This window comes from Bombina bombina, chromosome 5 (genome assembly GCF_027579735.1).
Source record: "Bombina bombina isolate aBomBom1 chromosome 5, aBomBom1.pri, whole genome shotgun sequence".
In the NCBI taxonomy this organism is placed as follows: domain Eukaryota; kingdom Metazoa; phylum Chordata; class Amphibia; order Anura; family Bombinatoridae; genus Bombina; species Bombina bombina.
Genome location: NC_069503.1, coordinates 604,589,258 through 604,615,399, shown reverse-complemented (window position 1 = coordinate 604,615,399; position 26,142 = coordinate 604,589,258). Strand labels below are relative to the sequence as shown.

Sequence of the window (26,142 nt, the reverse complement as noted above, 5' to 3'; positions counted from 1 at the left end):
ATAGGGGACTTTATATTTGTCAGTTGAGCTGGTAATGATAGAATGGGGTCACATTAAATAAATGTAATAGACAGTATACATTTGCTTTGCACAAGAATATTCTATATAGGTCTATCTATATTTTGCCTGATAGGATTAGGTTTTTCAGTGCCATCTTTTTTCTTTACATTGATTTTATGTGTGAATTTTCAATACCCAATTTGGGTGATCAATGATAAAATATGGAATAAATAAAGCCTGAGTGAAATACTGGATGTGCATCTGCATCTGTATAATAACACCCAGCACTATACAAAGACACAGTGACGACACAGGCACATGGGTATAGTCAGAAGAGGGCTGGTTATAGGCGGATCAGTGGTATCTGCATCAGTATAATAACACCAAGCACTATAAAATAATGTTTACCATGTTTAATATAAGTTGTATGAAAGATTTCTGATGTTACATTACAGATGTGAAAGTTTACATTTAAAAAAAAAATTGTTTGTACTTTGTTTATTTTGTTCTAAATAAATATTGTTTATGAACGATTTAAAACTGATTTCTATTTCAAAATGACCTGCAGAAAATGTTTAACTAAAAAAAAAAAACTCATCTCAGAAAGTGAAAAAAAGTTCTGCTTCTGGGCTAGGCATGAGCTTTATAATTAATGCAGATTACATATTTTGTATGTGTGTGTGTGTGCCTGAGTTTTTTTGTGTGTGTGAGTTTTTGTGTGAGTGTGTGTCTGAGTGTGTTTCCGAGTGTTTGTGTGTGCATCTGAGTGGGTTTTTAAGTGCATTTCAGTGTGTCTGCCTGTGTTTTTGTGTGGGTCTGCTTTCTGGGGGGGTGACACCATAACTTACCGCACCGGGTGACACCAACCCTAGTGACGCCACTGGGTAAGAATGAAAAATAATTCATATTTATTTTTAAAAAAAAAAGAAGATGGAGGGGAGGAAGACAAACAGTGATGTAAGTCCATCTGAAGGAATTAGGAAAACTACTACAAAGAGACAGGTAAAGGGAAGAAAATAAATGAAATATGATAGAATTTTTCTTTTTAAGATTTTCTTTTTTTATATACTTTAATTCCACTATTTCAAGCCAAGACTATACCAACCTCTGCTGGCTTTAGAATGGAAACATATTCCTCTGAAGTGCACCGGGCAGGAGTTAAAAATACAATCTAGCCATGCAAGTGCGTAGGGAGATTGCAATTTAACTTCTCCTCCGTCGTTTTTCACTGATGTCCAACCAGGCACTGTAGGGAGTTGCGGCGCAATGGGGGTGACACCATTAGAGAAGATTAATTCCTGCTTGATGTTGTCACGGACCACCAACACCTTCTCGCGGACCACCAGTGGTCCACAGATCACTGGTTGGCGACTGCTGGTCTAGTTCATGCTGGTCAGTTTTTTTGCTTTAGTTGTACAGTCCTGCTTTTTTATTGTTTGATTATGATCACAAAATAGCAAAAATAAAATGCTAAATGCCACAGTTTGTCCCAGGAAGGTGCAGTGCCTAAACTTCTAGACCTCTAAACTAGATATAGCTTCTAACATTTTAGATTCTTCCATCCTAAAATAAAATCATGCCCTGGCTCCTAAAAAAAAAGTATTTCAGTCACACACACTTGTCACCAATGCATAACACAGTCTTTATTTAGAAAGCTCACGGCTAACTATCAGTTTGCATACTAAACATTTGTTGATTTGTTTATGAACACGTGGAAAAAGTGATCTGCCTACACTTGGTACTTTGCATATTATGACATTCTTTATTTTGCTAGACAAGAATAACTGTTGAATGATTGTTTTCTTGCAATATGTTGTGATAATACATTGATGGTGGAATCTAATTTTAGTATGTGATTATAATGCTCAATTAAATATCTTGCAAAGGTGATTTTTGTATCTCTCTCTGTTTATTGTGGGTTGTTACAATGTAAATCCTTAAGGTGTTAATCAGCTGCTTGTGTATAAGGATGTCTAGTTGTATGATTTTATAGATATTCACATTACACAGTACAAGGGCTGGATTGATGTTCAAAGCTATACTGTGCTGCGTTATTCCTTGTTATACCCAGTAAGATGCCTATCAGGTTCAGGGTACCTGCAGAGAAATGTGAGACATCTACTGGTCATAGTATGTAATAGCACTTCCTTATGGATCCCATCCTTCCTTTCATCTTTTTAACTCCCACATTGTGATCTGCCCCAGAGCATGAGGTTAGGGGATGCTGTATGTGTTCCAGGCAACCAACCAAATGAGAGTGCACACAGGCTATTGCCGATTCAGCAGTGGGACGCAGGCATGTTAAAAGGTATTGCTCTTCATTGATCACTTAATGAAGCCAGCCAGCAAATGATGAACCAGTTATATTTTTATGTAGAAACAAGGGCTTGAAATTTCTGGTGGTCCTATACTTAACATTGAGTGGACTACTAACTTTTTTACTAGTTTTTAACCCCTGACTAGTAAACCATAGTGATATTCCACATATACATACACACACACATATACACACACACACAGACATATAAATGATATTTGATTAAAGGGACATTCTAGGCCAAAATAAACTTTTATGATTCAGATAGAGTATATAATTTGAAACAATTTTCCAATTTACTTTTATCACCAATTTTGCTTTGTTCTCTTGGTATTCTTAGTTGAAAGCTTAACCTAGGAGGTTCATATGCTAATTTCTTAGACCTTGAAAGCCCACCTCTTTTCAGATTGCATTTTAACAGTTTTTCACCACTAGAGGGTGTTAGTTCACGTATTTCATATAGATAACACTGTGCTCGTGCACGTGAAGTTATCTGGGAGCATGCACTGATTGACTAGACTGCAAGTCTGTCAAAAGAACTGAAAAAAGAAGCAGTTTGCAGAGGCCTAGATACAAGATAATCACAGAGGTTAAAAGTATATAAATATAACTGTGTTGGTTATGCAAAACTGGGGAATGGGTAATAAAGGGATTATCTATCTTTTAAAACAATAAAAATTCTCGTGTAGACTGTCCCTTTAATATTGGCTCAAATTTGAGGTAGTTGATCAGTAAAATCAGCCGGTTGGTATGCAAATTAAACAGGTACTGAAGAGAATACTGTATACAATAAAATCACAGCACACCCAATCACAGGGAGTGTACCCGTTGGCTACTACTGAAAAGCAGATACACATATCTAAAGAACACTGATATAGTAAGCTGCCATAAAGTGACAACATACGGAGAAGTGATATGCGTTTGTGCTGCAATAATCACACACAATTCTCCTTCCAAGGAGCACATGCATTTTCCTAAATGCAAGGGCCAATTCGGTAGGTGCCACTGCTGCTCAAGTTAGCCAAGTTCTAATGTATCTGTCATAAAGTACAAATTCAGACAAAAATAGAAAGATCAACACTGTACTTAGCTCCTATATCTCCATCCGTACACAACATTTCCTACTATAAAAAAATAAAGAAAAAGTCATTCCATTTGGGGCAGTAGAGTGTCAAATAAAATGCCTACGAGGGCCACACTGGGTCCCCTGGACTTTAGGGTGTACAAGCTTATACCTGCATTCTTATATATTACCCAAAAACACAGAACACTGCAATTGTTCTAAAAATGTATTGATGTTACTGCGGAAGATAGCAGATAAATTACATAATCATACTTCCAGTAAGATTTTATTATTGACTTTCACTAATAACTGCTTTGAAAATGTTGCCCTCCTTCCTAATAGATATTTCAGCTTTTATTATACTTTTCACTAATTATAAATTATACATAACAAGCTAATTGGACAAGATCCCAAAATAAAAATGAGTAAATTATCATAATTTGCTTTTCTTTTTCCCAATGAGATATATTAAGCTGCCTAAGGCACAAGCATGAAAAATCTGAAAGGAAATGATCCAATTGTTGTACTTAGCAAAGATATCATTGCTACTCATAATATTCAGAACAGCAATTCCAACATATGAAGGTCACATATTACAAATAAGCATTAAAGTGACAGTCCCATGGCTTTTTTTTCTTTTAAGAGCCAACCCTGTAACACTTACAATTCTGTTAGTAAATCACCAGAAGAACAGCAATAGATGTAATTTCCCACATGGGGTTTTATGTCAGTAATGGGTATCATGTGACATGAAGTAAACGTGATGTGATTCACAACTGGCACCGCAAAATGACACATTCTCTCATACTGTGGTTTAACATGATATACACCACAAATCCTATTAATCATTTTATACCTCTCTTCAAAGCCGCAAAAGTTTCTATATTCGCAAAGAGATCATCACAAAATATAAGAGTCATAAAAGGTTAAAAACAAGTATATGGGAACTGTAAGAAAAAGGAGCAAAATACATTACATTACTTTTTATCTTTTAATGTTTATATCTAATTACAAATGACCAAAAAAAATATGCATGAGGGGCATACTGTACAAATACAAACAAATGCCTTATAGCATTTTGTTACTGCACTATTGTGCTTAAAGGGGTATGAAACCCACATTTTTTTCTTCCACGATTCAGATAGAGCATGCAATTTAAAGCAACTTTCTAATTTACTCCTATTATCAATATTTCTTTGTTCTCTTGGTATCTTTATTTAAAAAAGCAGGAATGTAAGCTTAGGAGCCGGACCATTTTGGTTCAGAACCCTGGGTAGCGCTTGCTGATTGGTGGCTATCTTTACCCAGCAAGCACTACCCAGGTGCTGAACCAAAAATGTGTCGCTCTTAAGCTTACATTCCAACTTTTTCAAATAAAGATACCAAAAGAACAAAGAAAAATTGATAATAGGAGTAAATTAGAAAGTTGCTTTGAATTGCATGTTCTATCTGAATCATGAAAGAAAAAAATTGGGATTCATATCCCTTTAACCCCTTAGTGACCAGAGCACTTTTCCATTTTCAGACCGTTTGGGACCAGGGCTATTTTTACATTTCTGCGGTGTTTGTGTTTAGCTGTAATTTTCAACTTACTCATTTACTGTACCCACACATTATATACCGTTTTTCTTGCCATTAAATGGACTTTCTAAAGATCTAAAGATACCATTATTTTCATCATATCTTAACATTTACTATAAAAAATATATAGAATATGATGAAAAAAAAAACAAAACAAAAAACACACGTTTTCTAACTTTGACCCTCAAAATCTGTTACACATATACAACCACCAAAAAACACCCATGCTAAATAGTTTCTAAATTTTGTTCTGAGTTTAGAAATACCCCATGTTTACATGTTCTTTGCTTTTTTGCAAATTATAGGGCAATAAATACAAGTAGCGCTTTGCTATTTCCAAACAATTTTTTTTTCAAAATTAGCGATAGTTACATTGGAACACTGATATCTGTCAGGAATCCCTAAATATCCCTTGACATGCATATATTTTTTTTTAGTAGACAACCCAAAGTATTGATCTAGGCCCATTTTGGTATATTTCATGTCACCATTTCACTGCCAAATGCGATCAAATAAAAAAATGTTCACTTTTTCACAAACTTTAGGTTTCTCACTGAAATTATTACAGCTTGTGCAATTATGGCACAAATGGTTGTAAATGCTTCTCTGGGATCCCCTTTGTTCAGAAATAGCAGACATATATGGCTTTGGCGTTGCTTTTTGGTAATTAGAAGGCCGCTAAATGCTGCTGCGCACCACACATGTATTATGCCCAGCAGTAAAGGGGATAATAAGAGAGCTTGTAGGGTTAAATTTTAGCCTTAGTGTAGTAGACAACCCAAAGTATTGATCTAGGCCCACTTAGGTATATTTCATGCCACCATATCACTGCCAAATGCAATCAAATAAAAAAAAAAATGTTCACTTTTTCAAAAACTTTAGTTTTCTCACTGAGATTATTTACAAACAGCTTGTGCAATTATGGCACAGATGGTTGTAAATGCTTCACTTGGATCCCCTTTGTTCAGAAATAGCAGACATATACGGCTTTGGCTTTGCTTTTTGGTAATTAGAAGGCCGCTAAATGCTGCTGCGCACCACACTTGTATTATGCCCAACAGTAAAGGGGTTAATTAGGGAGCTTGAAGGGTTAATTTTAGCTGTAGTTTAGTAGACAACCCAAAGTATTGATCTAGGCCCATTTTGGTATATTTCATGCCTCCATTTCACCACCAAATGCGATCAAATAAAAAAAAATTGTTAAATTTTTCACAATTTTAGGTTTCTCACTGAAATTATTTACAAACAGCATGTCTAGCAGTGAAGGGGTTAATTAGGTAGCTTGTATGGTTAATTTTAGCTTTAGTGTAGAGATCAGTCTCCCACCTGACACATCCCACCCCATATCCTTCCCTAACCCCTATAAACCGCTCTCTTCCCTCCCCCACCCCACAATTGTCCCCGCCATCTTAAGTACTGGCAGAAAGTCTGCCAGTACTAAAATGAAAGGCTCTCTCTGCATCGGATGGCCAAGTAGTGTTATTGCAGGATGCCTCGATATTGAGGCATCACTGCAATAACATGAAAGCGGCTGGAAGCGATCAGGATCGCTTCCACCGCTTTCATAGACCGACGACGTACGTCCTCGGTCGTTAACTGTATTTTTTTGGAGGACCTACCCCATACGTCGTCAGTCGTTAAGGGGTTAAAGAGCAAACACAGGAAGAACTTTTATATATAAAGAAGAGATCTGCTGGTCCCAAGAAGAAATAGCCAATGACCCAGCGCTAGCAACATGACCCAGTTGTGCGATTATTATTGCTTGTGGAATAACAAACGTGGGCATTTTGTATCTGCTATATTACACCGCAATTATAGGCCACTATTTTTTTCATTTTGCTTGTATTTGTTTAAAAACCCCATAAGGTATAGTTATATTTATGTACTCACTAGCCTACACCTAACTGCAGTCCTTGTGCATTTTTTATGGTTGAAAATAAAGTTATTTTGCAGTTAATCAAATGTTTGTAGCCTACAAGTGGTCTCTTATTGTTTCTGTATAACAGTGAAATATGATCTAATTATGATTAATATGTATACACATAGGGGCCGATTTATCAAATGGCTGGCGGGCCCGACCGCTTACTGACGACAGCATATGCTGTCGGCATTTAACATTGCACAAACATTTCTGGTGAAATGCTTGTGCAATGCCGCCCCCTGCACATTCGCGGCCAATCTGCCCCTAGCAGGGGGTGTTAATCCTCATATCTGATCGGGATGATTGCAGTCCGCCACTTAAGAGGTGACAGACGAGTTTAGGAGCATCGGTCTTAAGACCGCTGCTTCTTAACTTCTGTTTCCGGCAAGCCGGAAGGTTCGCACAAAAAAAGCAGCATCTGCTGCTTAGTAAATATACCCCATAGACTGAGAATAATACAAGGTGAATTTAGTTCAATAATATTAGTTCCCAAGTGATGTCACTTCTAGTTACATAATTAATAGTACTGATAAAGGTAGCCAATAAGTATCCCACACAAGTGGAAACCTTACCCACCACTACCTATTCAATTCTGTTAATACAGGCTTGGGAAATCCTGAGAATCGGGTTCCTAAAAAAAATGGACTTCAAGTTCCTAATTTTTAATATTTATAAATAATATCAATAACCTTATGTTCATGCCAGAGTTAGGATTAAATGTAAGAAAGATTATAGTGAAATGCTACTGTAATGCAAGTCAATGGGTTACATTCATCGATGCTCATAAGGTTGCTAAGGGATCTCATTATGAAGGCGAGATCATGTTTAAGATTCTTTGAGCATCACTATACCTATATTTTATATAGATTGGTTAGTGGGCATTCATGCATTAACATCTGTAGTTGCATAAAGTGCCCAACACATAATATCTTGCACATTAAACAAGAACCTATACATAGGAGAATGTGGGTGCTTTGGGGAGTGTCACTATGAGGCTGCACTATAACAGGAGGCCTGACGAAGAGAGATTTTAATAGCACGGTGTTGACGCCGGCGGCGAGACCCATGCTATTACGGGCCAAAAAAACCTTAAGGACCAGTAATGTACTTGGCACATTGTCGCCATTAAGTGGTTAATATTAAAGCCTGAGAATGCTGATGTGTATTTATGTTTAAACTATAAATGGCAGTAAATATCCACTAGCCCCAGGCTAGTAAGAAACTTATTTAGTGAAACTTCACTTACTTAGTGAAATGGATCACGTGGTTTGGGTCATTTGTAGGGTGACCATATTGCTGCTTTAAAAAGGGACACATATGAAAAATACATATGTCAGGGCTGTTTAAAGAAATGTTTTGTATAAGAACCCTGACATATGCATTTTTTATATGTGGCCCATTCTTAAAGCGGCAATATGGTCAGCCTAGTCATTTGGTTCATTCCAGAACCAGATTTATTGGGAAAAAAGTACAAACAACACAAATATCTGTGCAACTATAAGAAATAGTATTTTTCTTACATTTATCATGTAGTGGACAAGTAACTTTTTCTTTCCTGACTATGAACATTTTTCCTTTACAGACATATATTTGTACAAACACCTTACACACATACTAATCACTATGGACCCTGCGCCACAACAAAAAAAAAGCTTTTCCTTGCAAAAATTGGAATCATACAACCACCATGTTGTCTATTAATATTAACAGAGAATTTGAAAAGAAATATATCTATAATAAATCCATCTGTATTCTGTAACCGGGCTTGACAACCCAGGTGTGAGGGAGCCACTGGCACCCTGATTTATTCCCAAGATACCCATGGGTGCCCCTAGTGGTGGGATTCCAGAATTTTAGCAACAGGTTCTGTTGGGTTTCTTAAAATTTAGCAACAGGTTCTCTAACTTCTCTATAGTCTATAATGCAAAACCTTTACACTTTAAAATTTATAAGAACTGGTCAGAACAGGTTGAATCCCACTGCTAGGTGCCCCCCACTTCCCGCCTGCCACCAACAGCCACACCTACTGCAGCTAGATTGTTTCTATGACTCACAACTGTGAAATACAAATCCATCTTTTATTATATTACAGGTACACATCCAAATCTGGAATTCCAAAATTCAGAATCATTCATAAGGCCAGAATTTTTAATTAATTTGTTTGTAATAAAATTATTACAAAATACTTTTTTCCCCCACCAGTAAAAGGGACAGTCAAGTCCAAAAAAAGCTTTAATGATTCAGATAGGGCATGCAATTTTAAACAACTTTCCAATTTACTTTCATCACCAATTTTGCTTTGTTCTTTTGGTATTCTTAGTTGAAAGCTAAACCTAGGAGGTTCATATGCTAATTTCTTAGACCTTGAAGGCCGCCCCTAGCATTTTGACAGTTTTTCACCACTAGAGGGCATTAGTTCATGTGTTTCATATAGATAGCATTGAGACCATGCACGTTAAGTTACCGTGGAGTGAGCACTGATTGGCTAAAATGCAAGTCTGTCAAAAGAACTGAAATAAGGGGGCAGTTTGCAGAGGCATAGATACAAGGTAATCACAGAGGTAAAAAGTATATTATTATAACTGTGTTGGTTATGCAAAACTGGGGAATGGGTAAAAAAGGGATTATCTACCTTTTTAAACAACAAACATTCTGGTGCTTACTGTCCCTTTAAGTGGAATTTTACAGTCTATATTTGTTTCTCAGTGTGGTCATTGTTAAAAAAAACAGGGCTCTACAAATGTATTCAAATTCTAGGAACCAGCCCATAAATTTAGAAGACAGAAACTTTTGGGGCTAGCATTTGCATTTTAGAACAGAAAAAAAAAAACTAAAGATACAGGCAAATGTGATTGTGACTTAAACCTTACATACATGTGTAAGCAGACATGTTATTTCATATCTATGTATAGAATATATGCATCTGTCATATAGAATCCATTCATTTTACAAAAACAACATCTGAGATGTATAGACAATCTGTGGATTAGCATAAAGAGAGAGCAGTAACCTATCCACAATCTTAAACATGTTTATAGGATATATATAACACATTAACCTATGCAAAAGCTCATATATGAATTATAAATAGAAATTTTGAAGATATGCAAATGTTATTGTTCTATTTAAATACCTGAGCTCTGACACTTCTGTATAAGGTGTATGTACACATACCCACGTTTGTCTCTGACCTCCAGGATCCCCTATGCACAGCATGGACCAGACACACTGCAAGGATTGCGTTACAGCATTATATTCCGGGTGCCAAGGGTTTATTTTATGTTGTGTGTGTAGTTGCACTGACTTATTTAGCCTCTCTAAATTTAGCAACATTTTTGAATCCTGCATTATTTATTGTGAAGCCGTAACAACCATGAAATTGGCAGCACGATCCTTTAGAGAACACCCACCTCTCTGCTCCAGCCTGAATCCCGGTCACTGTATAATGTCTGCAACCAAGATCCTTCCTTCTTCCCTCTTTCCACACCCCAGTCGATGCACTAATCCCAAGCTCTTTTCTTCCTTCTCTATTTCCACTTCCTCCTCCTAGTTTTTTATCCTCTGTAGAGACGGATTTGATGTATTGCTGTGAGGATAAAGGCACAGAATAAAGAGAGATTCCTTTAGGGCCCAGTACTGCAGCAGCCTCTGTCTGTCTCTATGTTGTATGCATGTGTAAGAGGAAGAGACTCCAAGAGGAGGAGTGTGTCGCTGTTACTAATGATGATGTTGATATTTGTAGTGTGAGCGACCCGCCCGCTTGCTGCTGCTGCTGCTGCTCATTTTGCATCTGTTCAGGGTCTAACTAGGAGTCTGTGGTGAAGCTACTGTAAAATATTCATATAATATATAATCATATGAGCAAAAATATAGGTAACATGTCTGTATATATTGTGTTTGTGCATTATTATTATTACCATTTATTTGTATATCTCTATCTTCTGTGCGCATATATATATGTATATATATATGTATATATATATATATGTATATATATATATATATATATATACACACATATATATTATATATAGATATACTTACCTTGTGTATGTGTGTGTATATAGATAGACAGACATATACTGTGTATGTGTATATACAGTGTGTGTTATAAATATGAAGTAGACTGTAATAACCTTTTAATATTTATTTTAGTCTTTAAATACTAGAATTCTCATTGATATCCATTAATAATATATTAGTGCAGATATGGCATTACTTAAAGGGCCAGTAAACCCATACAATAATTTTATATAATTCTGCACATAGTGCAGACTTATATAACATCAGCTTAGCGCTAACTAACTTTATTCCTGAAAGGATTTCAGAGAAAAAGTCCTACGAAAATTAATTTTACAGTACGCCGCTCCTGGCTCTACTGAGCTGGTCTGTTTGTTTTCCCTAAGCGCATCGGGCACGCTGTCTATTCACAGCCTTCCCGATCGCTATGTGCAGAATTATATAACATTATTTAGTGGGTTTACTGGCCCTTTAAAGGGATAGGAAAGTCAAAATTAAACTTGCATTATTCAGATAGAGCATGTCATTTTAAGACACTTTTAAATTCACATCTATTTTCAAATGTGCTTCATTCTCTTTGTATCCCTTTTTTAAAATGAATACACACATATCCTACACTGACTAGTAAGAGCTAGCTGCTGATTGGTGCCTGCACACATTTGTCGCTTGTGATTGGCTGAATAGGTGTGTTCTAGCTGCCAGTAATCCTTCAGCAAAGAAAAACAAGATAATGAAACAATTTTTGATAACAGAAGTAAATTGGAAAGTTGTTTAAAATTGTATGTTCTATCCAAATCATGAAACAAATATTGGAGTTTCCTGCCCCTTTAAGGCTTCTAAAAGCAATCCCCCATGTGTTAGGAAGTTGTCCCTCACTTTCTAATTGTGTCATAGTTGAGCTAGTAAAAAATAATAATAGTAAAATCTAAATTTAGCTTTCAAAATTGATTTCTCCACCATATTCCATTATTTTAATGCAAATAATTGATATGAAGTTCAAAAATGATCACACCTTTTGCGATTATGCATTCAACCCTCTGCCTAGGTAGAAGTCAGTGCGCCTTGTGCAAATGATTCTGTTTATGCTTCAAATCTTAACAGTGATGCCACATAAGGTTATGAGCACTTGAGTTTTGATGGGATAAAAATGTCTGTGAAAGCAGCCTACAACTACATATAACTATAAAAAAAAATGACATTAAATGTATGTATACTCCAAGAACACTTTGTCCCTTTCAAGTGACACATAAGGGCATTTTAAGAAGTATTACTAGTTTTTATTTTATTTGTAAACATTTTGCTTTTATAATTGTTGGGTATGGCACTGTCTACTAGTAGAACTTTGTTTTTTTTTTACTAATCAACAACTAAGTCTATCCCCTGGACCAATATTGCAAAGACATGCACTTTTTATTTGTTTCAAAATAAAGTGCTTTAACCCTTACCTGCCAGGGTTAAAGTGTCTAGATCGGAACAACTGTTCCGATGTAGACAAATTGAAATCGAGCGATCGTGCACACGATCATGAGATTTCAATTATTGGATCGGGTCTGGGGGGCGTCCCTATAACCCTAGGAACGCCCTCCAGACCGCGATCAAATCCAGGAAGCGCAGAAGGATTCAGGACAGCCGTTGGCTAAGACGTTCTATTCCGTCATAACGGCTCTAAAGCCCAGTGTAATTATGACGGAATAGAACAGCATTACGGCGTTAAAAGGTTAAAGGGATTTGAAACTCAAATTTTTTTTTAATATTTTTTAAAACTTCATTAAATATTATACATATTTGTAATATGTACTTATTAAAAGTTTAACCCCTTAATGACCGCAGCACTTTTCCATTTTCTGTCCGTTTGGGACCAAGGCTATTTTTACATTTTTGCGGTGTTTGTGTTTAGCTGTAATTTTCCTCTTACTCATTTACTGTACCCACACATATTATATACCGTTTTTCTCGCCATTAAATTGACTTTCAAAAGATACCATAATTTTCATCATATCTTATAATTTACTATAAAAAACATTATAAAATATGAGGAAAAAATGGAAAAAAACACATTTTTTCTAACTTTGACCCCCAAAATCTGTTACACATCTACAACCACCAAAAAACACCCATGCTAAATAGTTTCTAAATTTTGTCCTGAGTTTAGAAATACCCAATGTTTACATGTTCTTTGCTTTTTTTGCAAGTTATAGGGCCATAAATACAAGTAGCACTTTGCTATTTCCAAACCACTTTTTTTCAAAATTAGCGCTAGTTACATTGGAACACTAATATCTTTCAGGAATCCCTGAATATCCATTGACATGTATATATTTTTTTTTAGAAGACATCCCAAAGTATTGATCTAGGCCCATTTTGGTATATTTCATGCCACCATTTCACCGCCAAATGCGATCAAATAAAAAAATTTTTTCACTTTTTCACAAATATTTTCACAAACTTTAGGTTTCTCACTGAAATTATTTACAAACAACTTATGCAATTATAGCATAAATGGTTGTAAATGCTTCTCTGGGATCCCCTTTGTTCAGAAATAGCAGACATATATGGCTTTGGCTTTGCTTTTTGGTAATTAGAAGGCTGCTAAATGCCCCTGCGCAAAATATGCGTATTATGCCCAGCAGTGAAGGGGTTAATTAGGGAGCATGTAGGGAGCTTCTAGGGTTAATTTTAGCTTTAGTGTAGTGTAGTAGACAACCCCAAGTATTTATATAGGCCCATTTTGGTATATTTCATGCCACCATTTCACCGCCAAATGCGATCAAATTAAAAAAAACGTTAATTTTTTCACAATTTTAGGTTTCTCACTGAAATTATTTACAAACAGCTTGTGCAATTATGGCACAAATGGTTGTAAATGCTTCTCTGGGATGCCCTTTGTTCAGAAATAGCAGACATATATGACTTTGGCGTTGCTTTTTGGTAATTAGAAAGTCGCTAAATGCTGCTGCGCATCACACGTGTATTATGGCTAGCAGTGAAGGGGTTAATTAGGTAGTGTGTAGGGAGCTTGCAGGGTTAATTTTAGCTTTAGTGTAGAGTTCAGCCTCCCACCTGACACATCCCACCCCCTGATCCCTCCCAAACAGCTCCCTTCCCTCCCCCACCCCACTATTGTCCCCGCCATCTTAAGTACTGGCAGAAAGTCTGCCAGTACTAAAATAAAAGATTTTTTTTTTTTTAAAAAGAAAAAAAAAAAAAGCATATTTACATATGCTGTGTTTAGGATCCCCCCTTAGCCCCCAACCTCCCTGATCCCCCCCAAAACAGCTCTCTAAGCCTCCCCCTCTGCCTTATTGGGGGCCATCTTGGGTACTGGCAGCTGTCTGCCAGTACCCATTTTGCACAATCAAATATTTATTTCATTTTTATGAACAAAGTTATCAATGAGCTCCTTTACTTTCTACTATAGACATCTCACATGCTGCTGATTGGAGCCAACCCCCACCACCTAAATAACGAATACGGTGTTTTTTTTTTAATTACTCGTCCCACTTTTATTTTGGGACACATTTTTTTCTGTAGTGCAGCGGTCCCCACCCGGTCCCTGCCCCGGCGCGCACCCGCGCGCGCCCCCTCGTGCACCCGCGCGCGCCCCCGCGCGCGTCCGGACTTGCACGCCCACGATCCCGCCCCCCTCCACATGACAAGGGCCATCGATGGCCACCACCCACCTCCCACACCGGCTCCCACCCACCAACGATACCGGCCATCGATGTCCGGTGCAGAGAGGGCCACAGAGTGGCTCTCTCTGCATCGGATGGCCATCTAAGGTTATTGCAGGATGCCTCCATATCGAGGCATCACTGCAATAACCGGAAAGCAGCTGGAAGCGAGCAGGATCGCTTCCAGCTGCTTTCCACACCGAGGACGTGCAGGGTACGTCCTCAGGCATTAACTGCCTTTTTTCTGAGGATGTACCCTGCACGTCCTCGGTCATTAAGGGGTTAATGTCCTTTTCTTGGTATTGCTCGTTGAAAATCCTTATTTAACCAAACCCATTTTTGCTCATTATGTGGGACCTATAATGATGTTTTACCTAGGTAGAAACATCATGGTGGCCCGCATGCACATTTACTGTCTTTGTTCAGTAACGCATGCGCATCTTGGTCCCTCTCAGTCTTCTCTTGCGGCGCGTCACCAAATGCAGGGCAGACATTTTCATATCATATATTTATATAATTATAATAATGTCTTTTATTTTCACTACATTTTTCAAAGATTTCTAACCCTTTAATGTAACATTTTGTTGTCATCCAAGAATATTTTTAACAGGTTTAAATTGTCTTCTTTCATTTGCATAATTGGCATTTTAGAGTCTCTTTAAATGATGGTAAATCCTAGCGTTTGTGAAATGCTAGGATTTACCATTCTAACAAATAAAGGGGACTTTCATTCGTGAAGTATAAAATACTACATGATGAAAGCGCATTTATTTGTTACAAGCGATCGCTGCACTGAACTGCTCAGGCATCCCACCGGCAGAACGCTATTTTCTCTATTTAGCTGAGAGGTTACGTTTCCACCTCTTAGCTAATAGCCGTGCGGGAAATAGCCGTGTGGGAATATTGCGGCGCCAAGCCGGATTTCCTACACAGCTTTTGTCTAAGAGGTGGAAACTTCACCTCTCAGCCAAGTAGCGAAAATAGCGTTCTGCCGGTGGGCTACCTTAGCAGCACAGTGCGGTGATCGATTGGAACAAATAAAAGAGATTCAGATAGGGCATGTACTTTTATCATCATGAAGTACAAAAAAAAGAAAGTCCTCTTTATTTGTTCCAATGTTCCATTTGTGAAATGCTAGGATTTACCATCACTTCAAACTGTTATGGTTTCACAAGGCATCAATAGTATATATCCATTAATAGGCAAATAATGAGCACCTTTTTCCTTTTTTTTTCACTACTGATAAGCTAAACACAGTCTATGGTCGTATCTACAAAGTAGCTTCAATGAGATGCTATATTCTGTTTTTGGTTCACTGTAATTTTTGCTTCATCAAGAGCAATACATTTAACATCAATTCAAGAAAGATTTATGTTTATTATTTTTGAGGGGGTATAACAGGTAGTTTAATTGCATGTACATGACTTTAATTGATTTGAAGCAGTTTATGAGTCTATACATACCTCTGTATAAGTAGTCTAATCAGTTTTATCTTACTAAACATTCCTTAGTGGAATTCTTCATTTTGGTGCATTCATGCAAGCTACTGAGATCATTTACTGCCCAACATCAAACTAAAACACTAACACTCCATTTAACTGGTGTAATTATCAGGTATTCCCTTAAATGGCAATTCAATACCTTCTTATCTCTGTTAGATCTTACAAGTCTCCTCTACCAGCATAATGGATCACAACAGGCCCCTGTCTCACTCATACTTCAGTTTTCCTTTGTGCTTTTAAGGTGGATTAGCACATTCACAGATCTAATTTCTTTAATAATCTATTTTCAAAGAGTTTATTGAAACAGTTTAATGATTGATTTTATAAGTAAATTCTAATTTTAGGCTACAAATATATAAAAAAAAAATCTGTATTAGGAATTATTATTGAAAAAGATCAACAAACAATAAAGCAATAACAACAAAGCTCAATTTGCCAAAGTTATACAAAAACGATATAACAAAATAATATAGTTAAAATGAGGTTAAGAGTTGTAGCCAAGGTAGCAGGGATTAGTCTCTAGAGTAGTGACTATTTATGCAGTATATTCTCAAAATTGCCTGCTTGGTCCGGCTTGGAGGTAACTGGTATCATAGTTCTTAAAGGGACAGGAAACCCCCAACATTTTCTTTCATGATTTGGACAGAACATACTATTTTAAAAAAAACTTTCCAATTTACTCCTATTAGCAAATTTGCTTCATTCTCTTGTTATCCTTTGCTGAAGTAACATCATTGCACTACTGGCAGCTAGATGAAAAGATCTAGTTAGCCAATCACAAAAGACAAATGTGTGCAAGCACCAATAAGCAGCTAGTTCCAATTAGTGTATGATATGTGCATATTCTTTTTCAAGAAGGGACATAAATAGAACAAAGCACTTTTGAAAATTGAAGTGAATTTAAAAGTGTATCAAAATTACATGCTCTGTTTTGATTCGTGCAATTTAAATTTGTACTTTCCTATCCCTTTAATACAGGTTTACAAGCAATCTTTAAATAGAGTAACTTTTCATAAACAAGATGGTCTCTCAATAAAAAACAAAATTAAAAAAATGTGTTCTCACATAAATTAGCTGATTTATATAACACCAAAATATATATGTAACCACACATATATGTAACCACACTTTAACCCACTATGCCATATAGACAGATTGAAAGGAGAGTTAAAAACGGTTTAATCTGTCAACTCAAAAGTTATTTACTAGGTTACAAGGAATATCATAGGCCTAACATGTAAGTGCCTGGAGTATTAGTTGTGTGATAGATGAACAGCTGATACCATTTTATGCCATTGAAATGTTTCTGTGGAACACGTTAGCATTTGAATATTGATTCCTATAGACTTATAGATACCTAAATATTCATCCTACCCTGCAACACATTGGGTTTAGTGTCTCTTTAAGGCCATAACTGTGTGACAAATATTCTGTTTTAGAACAAATGTGCACACTACTACTGGCCTCCAGAAGAATAACACAAAAAACTGATCTAAAGATCAGAGATCTATTGATAGACTATGGTCTACCATTTTGGTTATATATGGTTAAAGGGATAGTAAAGTCAAAATTAAACGTTCATGATTCAGATAGGGCATGCACTTTTATCATCAAATTTGCTTTGTTCTTTGGTATTCTTAGTTGAAAGCTAAACCTAGGTAGGCTCATATGCTAATTTCTAAGCCCTTGAAGGCCACATCTTATATCAGTGCATTTGACAGTTTTTCACAGCTAGAGGGGGTTAGTTCATGTGTTTCATATAAATAACATTGTGCTCATGCACATGGAGTTATTTATCAGTCAGCACTAATTGCCTGAAATGCAAGTCTGTCAAAAGATCTGAGATAAGGAGACAGTCAGCAGAAACGTAGATACAGTACAACTCCAAAAATCCGGACCCCGGAAATCCGGACAACCCGAGAATCCGGACTCCGGCGCGATCACAACTTCCGGGTGTTGGTTTCTCAAAGCGCATGCAAATTTCAGTGCGGGTGCGGCAAAAAGTGAAATCTGAGCTCCACAACTAGTACATGACCGGTACCTGTGCAGGTATTTAGCATCTTTACACTGCACAGTACCGTTATACAGTACTGTACCACCAATGTCTCCTAAAGTGGATAAACAGAAGCGTAGGAGAAACACTCTAAAATTGAGTGACAAACTTGAAATCATCAAAAAACTTGAATCAGGGGTTAGTGTTTCTGTTCTAATGGAAACATATGACATTGGAAAGTCTACCATTTATGATATAAAAAATGCCAAAAATAAAATTCTACAGTTTACAGCCTCATCTGAGCCTTACAACAAAATTGCAGAAAGAAAAAGTTTACATAAGCCAAAGTTAGAAAATCTTGATAAGGTTTTGCATGAATGGTTTTTGATTAAACGATCAGAAGGTATGGCAATTTCTGGGCCAATGCTTATCACCAAAGCAAAATCTTTTAAGGAGCAAATGAACATTGATTCTGAATGTAACTTTAGCAGTGGGTGGCTTAGGAATTTTAAAATGCGTCATGGTATTAGACAGCTAAATGTTGTTGGAGAAAGGCAGTCAGCTGATACACATGCTGCAGCAGATTATAGTGCAACATTTGAAAAAATTGTCATTGACTATGATCTCACACCTGATCAAATTTACAATGCAGATGAAACAGGTGTTTTCTGGAAATGTCTGCCCACTAAAACTCTGGCTGGAAACCAAGAACGAAATGCTAAAGGTTTTAAGATGAATAAAGAAAGACTTACTGTCCTCACCTGTGCTAATGCTTCTGGACAGCATAAAATCAAGCTTCTGGTGATTGGCAAATATAAGCGCCCACGGGCATTTAAAGGAATTTTGCACCTCCCTGTGACTTATAAAGCTCAAAAAAATGCTTGGATGGACAAAGACATTTTTCAAGATTGGTTTGTTAATGATTTTATTCCATCAGTCCGCCAGAACCTAACAAATTTGGGAAAACCTGCTAACACAAAGTGCTTGCTGCTTCTTGACAACTGTAGGGCTCACCCCCATGAATCAAAATTAGTGTCTGATTGTGGAAATATTTTTGCATCTTACTTGCCACCAAATGTTACATCACTAATTCAGCCCATGGACCAAGGAGTCATTAGGAACTTCAAATGCCATTATAAAAATGACTTTATGATGAAAATGTTAAACAAGGATGTTGATTCTATAGAATTTCAACGTAGCTTTACAATAAAAGATGCAGTGTTTTCTCTTGTAACTGCATGGAACACAGTCAAGCCTGTAACTCTTTTAAGAGCTTGGCGAAAGTTATGGCCAAATGTGATGCATGGAGAGCTAGAGTGTGAGGAAAATGAAGATCTTGAAGGGTTCCTTGTAGAGCAGAGAGCATCTGAAGTGAATGAACTCATGCAATCTGTCAAATTAGCCCAGGAAGACAACCCTCTATGCAAACTTAATGAAGAGGACCTAGAAGAGTGGATATGCATTGAAGATGATGTTGAGATTGCAGCCACTTTTACTGATCAAGAAATCATTGACAGCATCACAAATCCAGATCAGACAGAGGAGCACACTTCTGAAAAATCTGATGAAGAAGATGACAGACTTGAAACTGAAAAGGTATCTTGGGCTACTGCTGAAAAATGCATGGAAACCATTGTGAAATTTGTGGAACAAAACCATAGCTTTACACTCCAAGACGTCATGCAAGTGCACATGGTGCAAAATAATTTTATCACAAAGAAATTACAAAGTCGCAGACAATGTGACATACGAAGATATTTACAAAAAACAACAGAAGCATCTGCCATCCAAACTACCAATCAACTGCAGCAGCAAACACTCACAACACTCAATCCACAAACAGATCACCTTGCACAGCAGGAAGAAGAAAACATGTCATATGCAGGTACAGTACTGTACTTTATTTTAATACTGTAAAAATGAAACGCCTTACACAGTGCAGTATTTACTAAAAAAACATCTCTTTTTATCTTTTAAAACAGAGGAAACATCTGCTAATAGCCATCCTGCATCGCAGAAGCTCAGTTCACAAGCGGATCACCAGGTGTAGCAGGTGTTAGCATTCGGTGAACAAGCAGTTCAGCATGTACCGAAGAAATACCTGCAACAGAAAGGAATGTACATATGCATGTGTACAGTACTGTACTCTATTCTAGGCAATTTGTTCATTATTTAGTTACTGCATTAGTTACTGCATTAAAAAAAATTAAAAAAATTAACACATCTCCTTTATTATTTACAAGGTACTGTATTTTAGCATTGATGTCTGAGAATCCGGAAAATCCAAAAATACGGACTGGACAAATCCCCAAGCAGTCCGGATTTTTGGAGTTGTACTGTACAAGGTAATTACAGAGGTAAAAAGTATATTTCTATAACAGTGTTGGTTGTGAAAAACTGGAGAATGGTAAATTATCTATGTTTTTAAACAATAACAATTTTGGTGTTTACTTTCCCTTTAAGGGACATTTCCACTCTTCCTCAAATGTAACAGAAGTGCAACTTCTAAAAAAACATCAGCTCTCTTACCATGTTTGCCCTTAAAAACCCACAACAACCTATCTGATGTAAAATATGGGCATCAGCAACCTTTATAAACATTTTTGCTTGAAGGGACATTCAGCTTAAAATTCAATTCCCCATAAAATGGCTAATTATGTATCTTAAAACAAATTTTATTGTATTTTGCTGGGCTTCCCCCCCTGGTAAAGTAAACCTAAAAATAGTAGTTGTTTCCATTGTCCCCAGAGCCCCAGAGAGAATTGAGTGTATTGCATAGAGTTCAGATTCCTAATTCTTATACTGCACATTGATTGGATGATACATGAGTAGCTCATTTATATTTGTCCCTTATGGGCCACAGCACATTGTGTTCTTAAACTGCAAAACAAGGCAACGTTTGTTTACAATATTACATTTTTAAATGCTCTTAACCCTTTCGTGACAGGGTTAAAGTGCCTACATCGGAACAACTGTTCCGATGTAGACAAATTGAAACTACGCGATCGTGCATACGATCGCGAGATTTCAATTATTGGATCGCATCTGGGGGGCGTCCCTACAATCCTAGGAACGCCCTCCAGACCGCGATTAAATCCCTGAAGCACAGAAGGCTTCAGGACAGCCGTTAGTTATGACGTTCCATTCCGTCATAACGGCTTTAAAGCCCAGTCTAATTATGACGGAATGGAACGGCATAACGGCTTTAAAAGGTTAAAGGTCGATCTTTTGCAATGCAATTATTAATTTTGATGCATATACAACAAGAGTAAGTAAATTGTTTTATGACAGGTATATCAGAGAATATAATAATATTACAACTTTATTATATGTGGGAGCTGTAAATGTGTATACAAAAACAGCTGAAAGATTGAAAAGACAAGGCAAGTATGAACTGTTTAAAGAGATCCAAAAAAAAATTAATAGACAAAATATGTGAACCCAAACATAGGTGTTGATGCATCTGTGCTTTACAGTATATTTATAACACCCTTTGAAGATAAAAAAGGGAAATATATTGTGTCAGAACTTTCCAAATACTGTTTATGCCTATAAGCAATTTAAAGGGACATAAATAGGTAGGTATAACTAATGAAGGATGGTTACTACTAACCTCCTCTATTTCCCTCTGTACCAATAGCTCTCTTTAAAGCCTTTCTCGTATTTTAACTCATTACAGAATCCTGTTGGCAAAGCTCTGAATTGTATACTGGGAGCCGCCATCTTGTAGCTCTCGCATTGTTGCATCCTGTGTAACTTTTTTGTTTCAATACAACTCTAGAACATTTGCATATTGTTATTACAAGATATATAATATATTATCTGTGAATTATTTTAATTTGGTTCACATATTACAGTCAATTATGTAGATCAACTTTTTAAACTATGGGGAGGTGAAAAGTGAGTTTAAAATCCTCCACTAAACACAAAATATAAAGAAAAATAACTCATTGTGTAGTTAATTTAAAGGGAGATAATATTCATATGCTAAATCACTTGAAACTGATGCAGTATAACTGTAAAAAGCTGACAGGAAAATATCATCTGAGCATCTCTATGTAAAAAAGGAGGATATTTTACCTCACAATCTCCTCAGCTCAGCAGAGTAAGTTCTGTGTAAAAAGTTATACTCAGCTGTTGCTCAGCTGCAGGTAAAAAATAAATTAAAAAAATATGAAGAAATGATCAGCAGCCAATCAGCATCAACTGTGCTGAGGTCATGTACTCTTTTACTGTGATCTCATGAGATTTCACTTAACTCTCATGAGATTTCATAGTAAACTTCCTTACACTGAATAGGGAAATAAGATGAGTGTGCACGTAAGCTCACTCCCTTAGCTGTTCCGGGACACACATACTGATTTGCTGCTTAGAAGTCCTTTACAATGGGATGTGGCTACTGAGGAATTTTTGAGGTAAAATATCTTTCTTTTTTACATAGAGATGTTCAGGTGATATTTTCTAATCAGCTTTTTACAGCTATGCTGCATCACTTTCAAGTGTTTCAACATTTGGGTATCATGGCCCTTTAACATATCTAAACAAGTCAGGAGACTTGCTTTACACAGAAAACCTCAGGATACACTGTTTCCAATGCAGCAACGGATTCTGTGTAATATATGCAAATGAGGTTCACAATGACTCACTTTTTTACTTCAGTCTGCTTTTATGCAGACTTCCTTTACGCCATAGCATCGCTGTATACACAGCTTTTAAGCTTAGCTAGGGTTAGTAAAGTGATTCAGACCATCCCAGGACAGCTGTTTCGTGGTTTTTGCCACTCATCAGCTGCAAGTAGGTGAATCACTGCTGGGTGAAGTTGATTTCTGGGCAAAATACAAATTTTAAAATTATGGGGAGGTGAAAAGTTTTAGTCAATTATGTAGAAAAATGAATTATTTAATAATATTTATTCAAGGTAAGGAATTGGAAGATGAACATTTTCATAATATAGAAACCTTTTATTATCCCCTTGTTTGGAAAAACACAACCTCCAACCTAAAATATTATTGTTATTATAACTTAAAAAAACAACCTAAATTTGTTTCAAAAACTGTTAAGGCAATGAGAATTTAAGACGAATGGATAATCGTTATCACAATATACTGCCTATTCAAATAAATCTGAATTAGTGTAATGATAAATATATTATGCTTATTATATGCATAAAAATATAACACAATTTAAGCAATATTTTACTTACTTGTACATTATGCACTGTGTAAATGGTACAAATATGAGTGAGTTCTTGATGAAGCCTAAATGACCAAAACGTACGCTTGAGAGTGGCTGTACAAATGTATTGCTCAGACATGATTGCCATGTGTTGCAGATTTAAACTGTCTTCTTGGATCTGATAAGATTAATATACTATGGGGCAAAGGAGTACTTTGGCATAGTTCATGTGTCAAAGGCACCAGCATAAGATTTAAAGGGGCAGAATTAGTAATAGTTATATGGCATGATTCCTTCCCACTCCAATGTTCTCCAAATTCATGTATACAGGCTCTATATAGGTCAGTGTCTGTGACTTCTGTTTAGCCAAGGGCATAGGTGGAACACCATCTGATTGGTTGTATATCTTGCCATGTAAAAAAGTGGAAAAAAAGTTTATCTACTGGGGCTGATGGCACACCATTGAAAGAAACACCCAAGAAGGTAAAATACTAATCTTAGAAATAGCTTTCATGTTTATATAAAATGTTTAGTTATGAATAGTAAAACAAGTTTGCAATATACTTTATTTTGCCCCCCTCATGTCATGTAATTTAGCTCTAAAAAACCTTTTCTTATTCCCTGAGCTGAAAAAAAGCACCATCCAGACTTTTTAAGTCTAACCCTGCTTCATATCTTTTGCTAATAGGCTTTAGTTTTAACAATATTAAAGTGAAAGTCAACCATAGCATTTTTGAAACACTAGGGTTGACTGTTGAAACAAGTAAAGGGCACTTTCATTCATGAAGTATAAGATAATTGATGCAGAAATTGCCTTTATTAGTTTCAACCAATTGCCGTTCTTAGCTGCTACGGCAGCCCATGGCCAAAAAACTTTTTTTGTTAAGAGGTGACGTTTTCACCTCTTAGCCAATAGCCGTGCGGTAAATCCGGTTTGGCGCCCATGGGAGCCGAGTTTACTTCACGGCTATTTGCTAAGAGGTGAAAATGTCACCTCTTAGCAAAATATGTTTTTGCCGTGGGCTGCTGTAGCAGCTAAGAACGGCGAACGGTTGAAACGAATAAAGGCACTTTCTGCATGAAGTATCTTATACGTTATGAATGAAAGTGCCCTTTATTTGTTTCAACAGTCAACCCTAGCGTTTCAAAAACTCTATGGTTGACTTTCACTTTAATTTTGGCTTGAACAATATGACAGCCTCAAGGCTGGATTGGCTCCTCTAATTAAAATAAGTGGTAGGTGGCGGTTTTAAAATGTTTAGACTTGGCTGATATTTTATTCTGTAGCAACACAACAGATATGTCTTGTAATTACAAGGTGTTTACTGTCCATGTTAGAGTGTTATCTGTCCCTTTAAATGACCAGCATTTTTTTAAAATCCACCTTAAAAGAGATGAGGGAGGAAACAAATATAGAAGAAAGGGGAGGGGCTTAGAGCAGAATGCTGTTTCATGAGAGGGGATCTGCCAGGGATATAGGAATCTGATACTACAGCACTCAGGACTGTCTGTATTCTTCAGAATATTTTATACCTGCAGTGAATCTGGGTGAAATAATTAATTCACGTAGAGTCACTGACACGTGCATGCTATATTAAGCCTCATGCTTTAACCTGCATTGTTCAGTGCATGGCGATAAGAAACAGGCTGAATAATTATCTGGATGGAAAAAATATAAAAATTACCTCTGCTCTGAATTCCGTTTTATATATATTGTCTGCAACCAAGATCCTTCCTTCTTTCCAGTCTCCCAAAAGGGGCCCTGTTGATCTTTTCTTCTACTTCCTCTTTATCTCTTTATATCTGTATCAGTTATTTCTTCTGCATTTATTTGATATGAAATAAATAGTCAAAGGCACTGAGGTGCAGAAGGGGTGCTCTTTAAAGTCCTTGTGTGCAGAACCCACCCTAGCAGCTGTATCTATGCAGGCAAATGTAATAGGAAGAGAGTCCCGGAGGAGGAGGGTGTTGCTGTTACTAATAATGATGATGCTGTTTTACAGTGTGAGCTCACACAGATGCAGTGACCCGCCTGCCTGTTCTTACTTTTGCAGCTGTTGATAGGGCCATGGGTATTTGTATAAGGACTGGATATGTAAGTTATAGATAATGCAGATGAAATATACTGCTGCAGCAAAATGAGATCATCATTTTATTATTTATTTAAAGGTATACGAAACACAGAAATGTTCTTTTGTGATTCAGACACAGCATACAATTAAAAAAAAAGTTTCCAGTCTCCTATTATTAAATTTGCTTTGTTCCCATGATATGCTGTGTTGGAGAGATACCTAGGTAGGCATCTGGAGCACCACATGACAGGAAATAGTGCTGCCATTTAGTGCTCTTGCAAATGGATAGCATTCTTGCAGAACTGCTGTCATATAGTACATCAGACACATGCACGCTCCTGAGCTTATGTTCCTTCAACAAATTATACAGAGAGAATTAAAAAAATTGTTATAATAGAAGTACATTTGAATATTGTTTAAAATGTCATCATTTATTTTGCTTTCTTGTCATTTTTCCACTGCTGACAAAGAAGCTGTAGCGTATTCCTATAGGATTCAGAAATATGACCCTGCTACATGCTATATACTGAATAATTGATCAGTGCAGGAGATCATTTATGCCTCTCCTTAAATGGCCACAGGGAAAAAAAACATACTCAAGAAGCTCTTCAAATGGCAGATACCTGGGCCACAACATGATGCAGGTTTTGTTTTTGATAATATAGGCCTATATTACAAGTGACGCACTATTAATAGAGCATGGTGTGCTCTCCGTATTGCGACCCTGCTCTTAGAATAAGGCACAATCTGGTATTACAAGTAAATAGTAAAAAAAAAACAGAGAATGTTACTTTCAATGGATAGCACAGGGCTATCATCCTATTACA

At 36.7% G+C, this 26,142-nt stretch overlaps 2 protein-coding genes across 3 annotated transcripts in view; one reads left to right on the top strand and one right to left on the bottom strand.

Moving 5' to 3' along the window:
- Positions 1 to 25,187, bottom strand: part of RALA (RAS like proto-oncogene A) — a 231,530-nt gene extending 206,343 nt beyond the window's left edge. Inside the window, exons 1-2 of one of the 2 annotated variants that reach the window (XM_053714564.1) lie at positions 24,929 to 25,187; positions 10,293 to 10,468 (exon numbers count right to left, since the gene is read on the bottom strand). The gene's annotated coding sequence lies outside the window, so the exon portion shown is untranslated. Of the gene's footprint in view, positions 1 to 10,015; positions 10,035 to 10,292; positions 10,469 to 24,928 lie in introns of those variants that run through there. The other variant, XM_053714565.1, reaches the window with a different exon arrangement.
- On the top strand, positions 18,111 to 20,118 carry LOC128661574 (jerky protein homolog). Its single transcript, XM_053715816.1, has 2 exons — positions 18,111 to 19,953; positions 20,051 to 20,118. The coding sequence occupies exons 1-2, from the start codon at positions 18,177 to 18,179 to the stop codon at positions 20,116 to 20,118; spliced, it is 1,845 nt and encodes a 614-aa protein (XP_053571791.1). The 5' UTR covers positions 18,111 to 18,176.
- Positions 25,188 to 26,142: the final 955 nt, after the last annotated feature.

Bases quoted from the DNA above. Each gene is read 5' to 3' on its own strand.
- LOC128661574 (XM_053715816.1), top strand. From the start codon at position 18,177: ATGTCTCCTAAAGTGGATAAACAGAAGCGTAGGAGAAACACTCTAAAA. The intron at 19,954-20,050 runs GTACAGTACTGT...CTTTTAAAACAG, and splicing joins AGAAAACATGTCATATGCAG to AGGAAACATCTGCTAATAGC.